Source organism: Oncorhynchus kisutch, linkage group LG17 (assembly GCF_002021735.2).
Source record: "Oncorhynchus kisutch isolate 150728-3 linkage group LG17, Okis_V2, whole genome shotgun sequence".
In the NCBI taxonomy this organism is placed as follows: domain Eukaryota; kingdom Metazoa; phylum Chordata; class Actinopteri; order Salmoniformes; family Salmonidae; genus Oncorhynchus; species Oncorhynchus kisutch.
In genome coordinates, this window is record NC_034190.2 from 85,378,191 (window position 1) to 85,390,571 (window position 12,381).

At 47.8% G+C, this 12,381-nt stretch overlaps 1 protein-coding gene across 1 annotated transcript in view; it reads right to left on the reverse strand.

Moving 5' to 3' along the window:
- Positions 1-1,496: 1,496 nt before the first annotated feature.
- Positions 1,497-12,381, reverse strand: part of pcsk1nl (proprotein convertase subtilisin/kexin type 1 inhibitor, like) — an 18,723-nt gene continuing 7,838 nt past the window's right edge. Inside the window, exons 2-3 of the mRNA XM_031794859.1 lie at positions 3,359-3,951; positions 1,497-2,546 (exon numbers count right to left, since the gene is read on the reverse strand). Coding sequence (XP_031650719.1) covers positions 2,093-2,546; positions 3,359-3,951 — 1,047 coding nt within the window. The 3' untranslated portion in view covers positions 1,497-2,092. The remainder of the gene's footprint in view (positions 2,547-3,358; positions 3,952-12,381) is intronic.

A 12,381-nucleotide genomic window follows, 5' to 3' on the forward strand; every position in this document is an offset into this window, starting at 1 on the left:
GATTAAGACTAGTAAAACATGATGATGAAGACTACTAAAACATGGGGGGATGATGAAGACTACTAAAACATGGGGGGATGATGAAGACTACTAAAACATGGGGGGATGATGAAGACTAGTAAAACATGATGATGAAGACTACTAAAACATGGGGGGATGATGAAGACTACTAAAACATGGGGGGATGATGAAGACTACTAAAACATGGGGGGATGATGAAGACTAGTAAAACATGATGATGAAGACTACTAAAACATGGGGGGATGATGAAGACTACTAAAACATGGGGGATGATGAAGACTACTAAAACATGGGGGGATGATGAAGACTACTAAAACATGGGGGGATGATGAAGACTACTAAAACATGGGGGATGATGAAGACTACTAAAACATGGGGGGATGATGAAGACTACTAAAACATGGGGGGATGATGAAGACTACTAAAACATGGGGGGATGATGAAGACTACTAAAACATGGGGGGATGATGAAGACTACTAAAACATGGGGGGATGATGAAGACTACTAAAACATGGGGGGATGATGAAGACTACTAAAACATGGGGGGATGATGAAGACTAGTAAAACATGGGAAGAAGATGAAGACTACTAAAACATGGGGGGAAGATGAAGACTACTAAAACATGGGGGGATGATGAAGACTACTAAAACATGGGGGGATGATGAAGACTACTAAAACATGGGGGGATGATGAAGACTACTAAAACATGGGGGGATGATGAAGACTACTAAAACATGGGGGATGATGAAGACTACTAAAACATGGGGGGATGATGAAGACTACTAAAACATGGGGGGATGATGAAGACTACTAAAACATGGGGGGATGATGAAGACTACTAAAACATGGGGGGATGATGAAGACTACTAAAACATGGGAAGAAGATGAAGACTAGTAAAACATGATGATGAAGACTACTAAAACATGGGGGGATGATGAAGACTACTAAAACATGGGGGGATGATGAAGACTACTAAAACATGGGGGGATGATGAAGACTACTAAAACATGGGGGGATGATGAAGACTACTAAAACATGGGGGGATGATGAAGACTACTAAAACATGGGGGATGATGAAGACTACTAAAACATGGGGGGATGATGAAGACTACTAAAACATGGGGGGATGATGAAGACTACTTGTGTTTCAATCTTCCTTATTTTTGTATCTTTATTTATCTAGGCAAGTGAGTTAACAACAAATTCTTAATTCCAATGACGGCCCTGGGAACAGTGGGTTAACTGCCTTGTTCAGGGGCAGAACGACAGATTTCTACCTTGTCAGCTCGAGGGTTTGAACTTGCAACGTTTCGGTTACTAGTCCGACGCTCTAACCACTTGGCTACCCTGTGTCTCCCTAATCTTTTTAATATTATTTTTTTTCCCTCTTGCCCTCCCTATTCTTAACTTCCCAAACTGATCAAATAAATAAGATCTGAACTCAAAAAAATTAACAAATAAATCTGTCAGAATACTTTGACTGAAGCTTTATTTCAAAGACGTTTATGAATATTATAATATAATATTATAATATATAGAGTGTTAGGTGTTACTACACTGTTAATAAGCATGAGGCTATCTCTCTCTCTATCTCTCTCCATCTGTCTCTCCAAATCTCCATCTCTCTATGCTTCTCTCTCTCTCTATCTCTCTCCATCTCTCTATCTCTCTCCAAATCTCTCCCTCTATCTCTCTCTCTGTCCATCTATATCTATATATCTCTCTCTCTCTCTATCCATCTCTCTCTCTCTATCTCTCTCTATCTCTCTATCATCTCTCTCTCTCTCTCTGCTTTTCTCTCCCTCTATATCTCTCTATCCATCTCTCTCTCTCTGTCCATCTGTTTCTCTCCATCCGTCTATCTCTCTCTGCTTCTCTATCGCTCTCTCTCCCTCTATATCTCTCTCTCCCTCTATATCTCTCTCTCCATCTATATCTCTCTCTGTTTCTCTCTCTCCATCTCTCTATCGCCGTCTCTCTGTTTATCTATCTCTCTCCATCTCTCTCTCCCTCCATCTCTCTCTCTCTGTCTCTCCATCTCTCTCACTGTCTCTCTATCCCTCCCTCTCTACTGTGGCAGGTAGTGTAGGATGTGTTGGACCAGCAGCTCGGGGTCGTGGGTTAGGGCTTGGGGGTCGTAGTTCAGGGCTCTTCTCCTGCGGCTGGCCCTCCCACCAGGCTGGGCCTGTAGTTCGGTGTCGATCCTCTTCATCCTCTGTAACCCCACAGCATGGTTTGGGGTCTTGTGGCCCTCCCTCTCTCCCCCAAGCCATCCAGGGCCCTCTTCCATGTACCCCAGCCTCTTGACCCTCAGAAGCCCCGGAGAGGGCTCCCGGCTGGGGGAGGGAGTAGGAGGGGAGACCAGGGAGCGACGGGATCTGTGGAAGACTGGTTCTGAGGCTGCTCTGACCCCTCCACCCCCACCACCAGACACAGACACCAGGTCCCTCCTCGCCCGGCGGCCTGACGAACCCTGGGGGTTGTTGGGACTAATGCTGGACAGGATCTTGGTTACGAGGTATCTAGAGACACAGGGATAATAACATGAATTCTGTTCACATTTTGCAACCAAAACATTATACCCTGCTAGCTAGTGTACATTCAATGGCTACAGAACTGAGTGTAGAAAATTGCCGTTCCCCCCCCCCCAACCCCCTTTTGCCATCAGAAGAGAGGAGGTTCTCTACAAGGTGTTGAAAGTATTCCACAGGGATGCTGGCCCATGTCGACGTCAAGTTAGTTGGATGTCCTTTGGGTGGTGGACCATTCTTGATACACACGGGAAACTGTTGAGCGCTAAAAACCCAGCAGCGTTGCAGTTCTTGACACACTCGAAAAACAGCGCACCGGGCACCTACTACCATACCCCCATTCAAAGGTAATTAAATATTTTGACTTGCCCATTCACCCTCTGAATGGCACAGATACACAATCAATGTCTCAAGATTTAAAAATCCTTCTGTAACCTGTCTCCTCCCCTTCATCTACACTGATTTTAAGTGGATTTAACAGGTGACATCAATAAGGGATCAGAGCTTTCACCTGGATTCACCTGGTCAGTCTACGTCATAGAATGAGAAGGTGTTCCTAATGTTTTGTACCCTCTGTGTATATTCACATTTCTCTGTGCTCTCTTCCCTCTGTCTCTCTCTTTCTCTCTCCTCTCTCTCTCTCCTCTCCCTCCCTCTCCCCCCTGTCTCTCTCTCTCCTCTCTCTCTCTCTCTCCTCCTCTCTCTCTCTCCTCTCTCTCCCCCCTCTGTCTCTCTCTTTCTCTCTCCTCTCTCTCTCCCTCCCCCCTCTGTCTCTCTCTTTCTCTCTCCCTCCCTCTCCTTACCTCAGAGCCTCCTGGTCTTGGTCCTGGCTGCCTGTTTCCAGCCTGTCATCTGTAAACCTGTTGATGGCGGCTGGTAGTCCTGGTAACCCGGCCTGCTGCTGCAGCCTCTCCTGCCTGTATCTGTTGAGCAGGGCCTGGGTGAGCTGGGGGTCCAGTAGGCCCTGCCATGGTGCTGCAGCCTGGGGCATTCCCATTCTCATCCCCTGCTCTGTCTCATCGTAGTCACGGGTATAGGGCCCTTGGAAGTCCCCTGGCCCATGGTCCTCCTCACCTCCCTCCTCTCCGGCAGCTCCTTCAGCTTCACTGAGGAGGCGGAGCAACCCGGCCAGGTACGCCGTTTCCTGTTCATGCCTCTCGTCGTTCTCCACCAATTGCTGCAGAGCCTGTCCTAAGCCCTGCCCCCTCCACTCCTCTGGTTGATAGAGCAGCTCGTTACCCCCCCGCCGGGTCAGGACGTCAGCCGACTCCCCAGGATAGGACATCATCCCGGCCTCGTACGGCAGCGAATCACGGAGGTCTCTGCGGAGACGCCTGACCCCGCCTCCTGTGGCGTCCAGAGCACGCCCCGCCACGCCACGGGCAGCGGACAATGACTAAGAGGGAGTTAGAGAGAGACAAAAAGAGAGGAGAAACAAAGAGAGAGAGAGAGAGGAAAGAGAGATACAGAGAGAGAAGAGATAGATAGACAGGATGAGACAGAGATATGTTGGTTATTTTTAGGACTTTGTAATAGACTAAGATAATGTCGACACCCACATAGTCTCCCCTGAAGCTCTGAGATGACACAGCAGTAAATCTCCCCCAGAACTCTGAGATGACACAGCAGTAAGTCTCCCCCAGAACTCTGAGATGACACAGCAGTAAGTCTCCCCTGGAACTCTGAGATGACACAGCAGTAAGTCTCCCCCAGAACTCTGAGATGACACAGCAGTAAGTCTCCCCCAGAACTCTGAGATGACACAGCAGTAAGTCTCCCCTGAAGCTCTTGAGATGACACAGCAGTAAGTCTCCCCTGGAACTCTGAGATGACACAGCAGTAAGTCTCCCCTGAAGCTCTGAGATGACACAGCAGTAAGTCTCCCCTGAAGCTCTGAGATGACACAGCAGTAAGTCTCCCCTGAAGCTCTGAGATGACACAGCAGTAAATCCCCCCCCCCGAATGCTCTGAGATGACACAGTAGTATGTCTCGCCTGAAGCTCTGAGATGACACAGCAGTAAATCTCCCCTGAAGCTCTGAGATGACACAGCAGTAAGTCTCCCCTGAAGCTCTGAGATGACACAGCAGTAAGTCTCCCCTGATGCTCTGAGATGACACAGCAGTAAGTCTCCCCTGAAGCTCTGAGATGACACAGCAGTAAGTCTCCCCTGAAGCTCTTGAGATGACACAGCAGTAAGTCTCCCCTGAAGCTCTGAGATGACACAGCAGTAAGTCTCCCCTGAAGCTCTGAGATGACACAGCAGTAAATCCCCCCCCCCGAATGCTCTGAGATGACACAGTAGTATGTCTCGCCTGAAGCTCTGAGATGACACAGCAGTAAATCTCCCCTGAAGCTCTGAGATGACACAGCAGTAAGTCTCCCCTGAAGCTCTGAGATGACACAGCAGTAAGTCTCCCCTGATGCTCTGAGATGACACAGCAGTAAGTCTCCCCTGAAGCTCTGAGATGACACAGCAGTAAGTCTCCCCTGAAGCTCTTGAGATGACACAGCAGTAAGTCTCCCCTGAAGCTCTGAGATGACACAGCAGTAAGTCTCCCCTGAAGCTCTGAGATGACACAGCAGTAAGTCTCCCCTGAAGCTCTTGAGATGACACAGCAGTAAGTCTCCCCTGAAGCTCTGAGATGACACAGCAGTAAGTCTCCCCTGATGCTCTGAGATGACATAGCAGTAAAAGGCTATTTATGCTTGCTCCGTATGGAGGGAGGATGTGACGCAGAGGCTTGCGGAGGCCAAATCGAGCTCCGTACCGCTTCCGGTAGTAAAATCGATGACCTACGCGGAAGATTAAACTACCAACGGGACATTCAAAACAGCAATATCTTATCCTTCACGGAGTTGTGGCTGAACGACGACATTATCAACATACAGCTGGCTGGTTATACGTTGTATCTACAGGACAAAATAAGACACAGGGCGGGGGCCTATGCATATTTGTAAACAATAGCTGGTGCACGATATCTAAGGAAGTCTCAAGGTTTTGCTTGCCTGGGGTAGAGTATCTATACAAAGCTCTCCCTCGCCCTCCATTTGGCAAATCTGACCATAATTCCATCCCCCTGATTCCTGTTTACAAGCAAAAATTAAAGCAGGAAGTACCAGTGACTTGCTCAATACGGAAGTGGTCAGATGAAGCAGATGCTAAACTACAGGACTGTTTTGCTAGCACAGACTGGAACATGTTCTGGGATTCCTCCGATTGCATTGAGGAGTACATTGGCTTCATCAATAAGTGCGTCGATGATGTCGCCCCCACAGTGTCCGTACGTACATACCCCAACCAGAAACCATGGATTACAGGCAACATCCGCACTGAGCTAAAGGCTAGAGCGGGACTCTAACCCGGAAGCTTATAAGAAATCCCGCTATGCCCTCCGACAAACCATCAAACAGACAAAAAGTCAATACAGGACTAAGATCGAATCATACTACATCGGCTCTGACGCTCGTCTGATGTCGCAGGGCTTGCAAACTATTACAGACCACAAAGGGAAGCACAGCCAAGAGCTGCCCAGTGACACGAGACTACCAGACGAGCTAAACTACCTCTATGCTTGCTTCGAGGCAAATAACACTGAAACATGCATGAGAACACCACCTGTTCCGGAAGACTGTGTAATTACGCTCTCCGCAGCCGATGTGAGTAAAACCTTTAAACAGGTCAACATTCACAAGGCCGCAGGGCCAGATGGATTACTAGGACGTGTACTGCGAGCATGCGCTGACCAACCAACCAAGTGTCTTCACTGACATTTTCAACCTCTCCCTGTCCAAGTCTGTAATACCAACATGTTTCAAGCAGGCCACCATAGTCCCTGTGCTCAGGAACACTAAGGTGACCTGCCTAAATGACTACCAACCCGTAGCACTCACGTCTGTAGCCATGAAGTGCTTTGAAAGGCTGGTCATGGCTCACTTTAACACCCTTATCCCAGAAACCCTAGACCCACTCCAATTTGCATAACGCCCTAACAGATCCACAGATGATGCAATCTCTATTGCACTCCACACTGCCCTTTCCAACCTGGACAAAAGGAACACCTATGTGAGAATGCTGTTCATTGACTACAGCTCTGCATTCAACACCATAGTTCACTCAAAGCTCATCACTAAGCCAAGGACCCTGGGACTAAACACCTCCCTCTGCAACTGGATCCTGGACTTCCTGACGGGCCGATCCCCAGGTGGTGAGGGTAGGTAACAACACATCTGGCATGCTGATCCTCAACACAGGTACCCCTCAGGGGTGCGTGCTTAGTCCCCTCCTGTACTCCCTGTTCACTCATGACTGCACGGCCAGGCACGACTCCAACACCATCATTAAGTTTGCCGAGGACACAACAGTCATCAACAATGACGAGACAGCATATAGGGAGGAGATTAGAGACCTGGCCGTGTGTTGCCAGGAAAACAACCTCTCCCTCAATGTGATCAAGACAAAGGAGATGATTGTGGACGAGAGGAAAAAGAGGGCAGAGCCACGCCCCCATTCTCATCGACGGACCTGTAGTGGAGCAGGTCGAGAGCTTCAAGTTCCTTGGTGTCCACATTACCAACAAACTATCATGGTCCAAATACACCAAGACAGTCCTGAAGAGGGCACGACAACACCTTTTCCCCCCTCAGGAGAATAAAAAGATTTGGCATTGGTCCTCAAATCCTCAAAAGGTTCTACAGCTACACCATCACTGCCTGGTATGGCAACTGCTCGGCCTCCGATAGCAAGGCACTACAGAGAGTAATGCGTACTGCCCAGTACATCACCGGGGCAAAGCTTCCTGCCATCCAGGACCTCTATACCATGCGGTGTCAGAGGAAGGCCCTAAAAATGGTCAAAGACTCCAGCCACTGTTCTTTTGGCTACCGCACGGCAAGCGGTACCGGAGTGCCAAGTCTAGGTCCAAGAGGCTTCTAAACAGCTCCTACACCCAAGCCATAAGACTCCTTGAACAGCTAATCAAATGGCTACCCAGATTATTTGCATTGCCCCCCCCCCTCTTTTACACTGCTGCTACTCTCTGTTGTTATCATCTATGCATAGTCACTTTAGTAACTACCTACATATTACCTAAATGAACCGGTGCCACTGCACATTGACTCTGTACAGGTACCCCCCTGTATATAGTCTCGCTATTGTTATTTTACTGTTGCTCTTTAATTACTTGTTACTTTTATTTCTTATTCTTATTCATATTTTGTATTTATTTCATACATGTTTTTTAAAACGGCATTGTTGGTTAGGGAGCATTTCACTGTATTCGGGCGCATGTGACTAATACAATTTTATTTGATTTGATTTTGATTTGCTGAGGACAATAAAAGACCACACTCAAATGTTCAGTTTTGTCACACAACACAATGACACCGATTTCTCAAGGTTTCAGGGAGCGTACAATTGGCATGCTGAATGCAGGAATGTCCAACAGAGCTGTTGCCAGAGAAATGAATGTTAATTTCTCTACCATAAGCCGCCTCCAATGTCATTTTAGAGAATTTGGCAGTATGTCCAACCAGACTCACAACCACCACCAGCCCAGGATCTCCGTGTCCGGCTTCTTCACCCGCGGGATCGTCTGAGACCAGCCACCTGGACAGCTGATGAAACTGTGGGATCGTCTGAGACCAGCCACCTGGACAGCTGATGAAACTGGGGGTTTGTACAACCGAATAATTTCTGCACATACTCCCAGAAACCGTCTCAGGTAAAATCATCTGCGTGCTCGTCGCCCTCACCAGGGTCTTGACCTGACTGCAGTTCAGGGTTGTAACAGATTTCAGTGGTCAAATGTTCACCTTTGATAACCACTGGCACTCTGGAGAAGTGTGCTCTTCACGGATTAATCCCGGTTTCAACTGTACCGGGCAGAAGGCAGACAGCATGTATGGCGTCGTGTGGGCGAGCAGTTTGCTGATGTCAACGTAGTGAACAGAGGGCCCCATGGTGGAGGTGGGGTTATGGTAATGGCAGCCATAAGCTACGGACAACGAACACAATTTCATTTGATCAATGGCAATTTGAATGCACAGAGATACCGTGACGAGATCCTGAGGCCCGTTGTCGTGCCATTCATCTGCCGCAATCACCTCATGTTTCAGCATGATAATGCATGGCCCCATATCGCAAGGATCAGTACACAATTCCTGGAAGCTGAAAATGTCCCAGCTCCAACCCCCCTACTCTCCTCCTCCTAACCTCCCCATCCCCTCCTCTCCCTCTACATCTCCTCCTCTACCTCTATATCACCTCCTCTATCTCTACATCTCCTCCTCTACCTCTATATCACCTCCTCTACCTCTACATCACCTCTTCTACCTCTACATCTCCTCCTCAACCTTTATATCACCTCCTCTACCTCTATATCACCTCCTCTACCTCTACATCACCTCCTCTACCTCTACATCACCTCCTCTACCTCTATATCTCCTCCTCTCCCTCTATATCACCTCCTCTACCTCTATATCACCTCCTCTACCTCTATATCACCTCCTCTACCTCTACATCACCTCCTCTACCTCTACATCACCTCCTCTACCTCTATATCACCTCCTCTACCTCTATATCACCTCCTCTCCCTCTATATCACCTCCTCTACCTCTATATCACCTCCTCTACCTCTATATCACCTCCTCTACCTCTACATCTCCTCCTCTACCTCTACATCTCCTCATCTACCTCTATATCTCCTCCTCTACCTCTACATCTCCTCCTCTACCTCTACATCTCCTCCTCTACATCTCCTCCTCTACCTCTACATCTCCTCCTCTACATCTCCTCCTCTACCTCTACATCACCTCCTCTACCTCTATATCTCCTCCTCTACCTCACCTCCTCTACCTCTACATCACCTCCTCTACCTCTATATCTCCTCCTCTACATCACCTCCTCTACCTCTACATCACCTCCTCAACCTCTATATCTCCTCCTCTACATCACCTCCTCTACCTCTATATCTCCTCCTCTACATCACCTCCTCTACCTCTACATCACCTCCTCTACCTCTATATCTCCACCTCTATATCTCCTCCTCTACATCACCTCCTCTACCTCTATATCTCCTCCTCTACATCACCTCCTCTACCTCTATATCTCCTCCTCTACATCTCCTCCTCTACCTCTATATCACCTCCTCTACCTCTATATCTCCTCCTCTACATCACCCCCTCTACCTCTATATCTCCTCCTCTACATCACCTCCTCTACCTCTATATCTCCTCCTCTACATCACCTCCTCTACCTCTATATCTCCTCCTCTACATCTCCTCCTCTACCTCTATATCACCTCCTCTACCTCTATATCTCCTCCTCTACATCACCTCCTCTACCTCTATATCTCCTCCTCTACCTCTATATCACCTCCTCTACCTCTATATCTCCTCCTCTACATCTCCTCCTCTACCTCTATATCTCCTCCTCTACATCACCTCCTCTACCTCTATATCTCCTCCTCTACATCACCTCCTCTACCTCTATATCTCCTCCTCTATATCTCCTCCTCTACCTCTATATCTCCTCCTCTACCTCTACATCACCTCCTCTACCTCTATATCACCTCCTCTACCTCTATATCACCTCCTCTACCTCTATATCTCCTCCTCTACCTCTATATCACCTCCTATACCTCTATATCACCTCCTCTACCTCTATATCACCTCCTCTACCTCTACATCACCTCCTCTACCTCTACATCACCTCCTCTACCTCTATATCGCCTCCTCTACCTCTATATCACCTCCTCTACCTCTATATCACCTCCTCTACCTCTATATCTCCTCCTCTACCTCTACATCACCTCCTCTACCTCTACATCACCTCCTCTACCTCTACATCACCTCCTCTACCTCTATATCTCCTCCTCTACATCACCTCCTCTACCTCTATATCTCCTCCTCTACATCACCTCCTCTACCTCTATATCTCCTCCTCTACATCACCTCCTCTACCTCTACATCACCTCCTCTACCTCTATATCTCCTCCTCTATATCTCCTCCTCTACCTCTACATCACCTCCTCTACCTCTATATCTCCTCCTCTATATCTCCTCCTCTACCTCTACATCATCTCCTCTACCTCTACCTCTACATCACCTCCTCTACCTCTATATCACCTCCTCTACCTCTATATCTCCTCCTCTATATCTCCTCCTCTACCTCTATATCTCCTCCTCTACCTCTATATCTCCTCCTCTACCTCTATATCTCCTCCTCTACCTCTACATCTCCTCCTCTACCTCTATATCTCCTCCTCTACATCACCTCCTCTACCTCTATATCACCTCCTCTACCTCTATATCTCCTCCTCTACCTCTATATCTCCTCCTCAACCTCTACATCACCTCCTCTACATCACCTCCTATACCTCTATATCTTCTCCTCTACATCACCTCCTCTACCTCTATATCTCCTCCTCTACATCACCTCCTCAACCTCTACCTCACCTCCTCTACCTCTATATCTCCTCCTCTACCTCTATATCACCTCCTCTACCTCTATATCTCCTCCTCTACCTCTATATCTCCTCCTCTACCTCTACATCACCTCCTCTACCTCTATATCTCCTCCTCTACATCACCTCCTCTACCTCTATATCTCCTCCTCTACATCACCTCCTCTACCTCTATATCTCCTCCTCTACATCACCTCCTCTACCTCTATATCTCCTCCTCTACATCACCTCCTCTACCTCTATATCTCCTCCTCTACATCACCTCCTCTACCTCTATATCTCCTCCTCCTACCTCTACATCACCTCCTCTACCTCTACATCACCTCCTCTACCTCTATATCTCCTCCTCTACATCACCTCCTCTACATCTCCTCCTCTACCTCTACATCACCTCCTCTACCTCTATATCTCCTCCTCTACATCTCCTCCTCTACCTCTATATCTCCTCCTCTACATCACCTCCTCTACCTCTATATCTCCTCCTCTACCTCTATATCACCTCCTCTACCTCTATATCTCCTCCTCTACCTCTACATCACCTCCTCTACCTCTATATCACCTCCTCTACCTCTACATCACCTCCTCTACCTCTATATCTCCTCCTCTACATCACCTCCTCTACCTCTATATCTCCTCCTCTACCTCTATATCTCCTCCTCTACCTCTATATCTCCTCCTCTACATCACCTCCTCTACCTCTATATCTCCTCCTCTACATCTCCTCCTCTACCTCTACATCTCCTCCTCTACATCACCTCCTCTACCTCTATATCTCCTCCTCTACATCTACATCTCCTCCTCTACCTCTACATCTCCTCCTCTACATCTCCTCCTCTACCTCTATATCTCCTCCTCTACTCTACATCACCTCCTCTACCTCTATATCTCCTCCTCTACATCACCTCCTCTACCTCTACATCACCTCCTCTACCTCTATATCTCCTCCTCTACATCACCTCCTCTACCTCTATCACCTCCTCTACCTCTACATCACCTCCTCAACCTCTATATCTCCTCCTCTACCTCACCTCCTCTACCTCTACATCACCTCCTCTACCTCTATATCTCCTCCTCTACATCTCCTCCTCTACCTCTACATCTCCTCCTCTACATCTACTTCTTATACTGCAAAATACTACTTTTTATACTGCAATAGTTCCTTCTGATGACCTTTCCATCATATTCTACCCTCCTTCATAATGTCCCTAGCTACTAGCCAATCAATCTCTAGAGTGACTCAAATTAATGAAAAATGGCCACCACTTATCTTTGCTCCACCTTTAGTAAATGTGATGTCAATTGAAAGCTGTACACCTTTTGAACGGACACATTGGTCTCAGATGAACAGTTTCCCTACTGCAC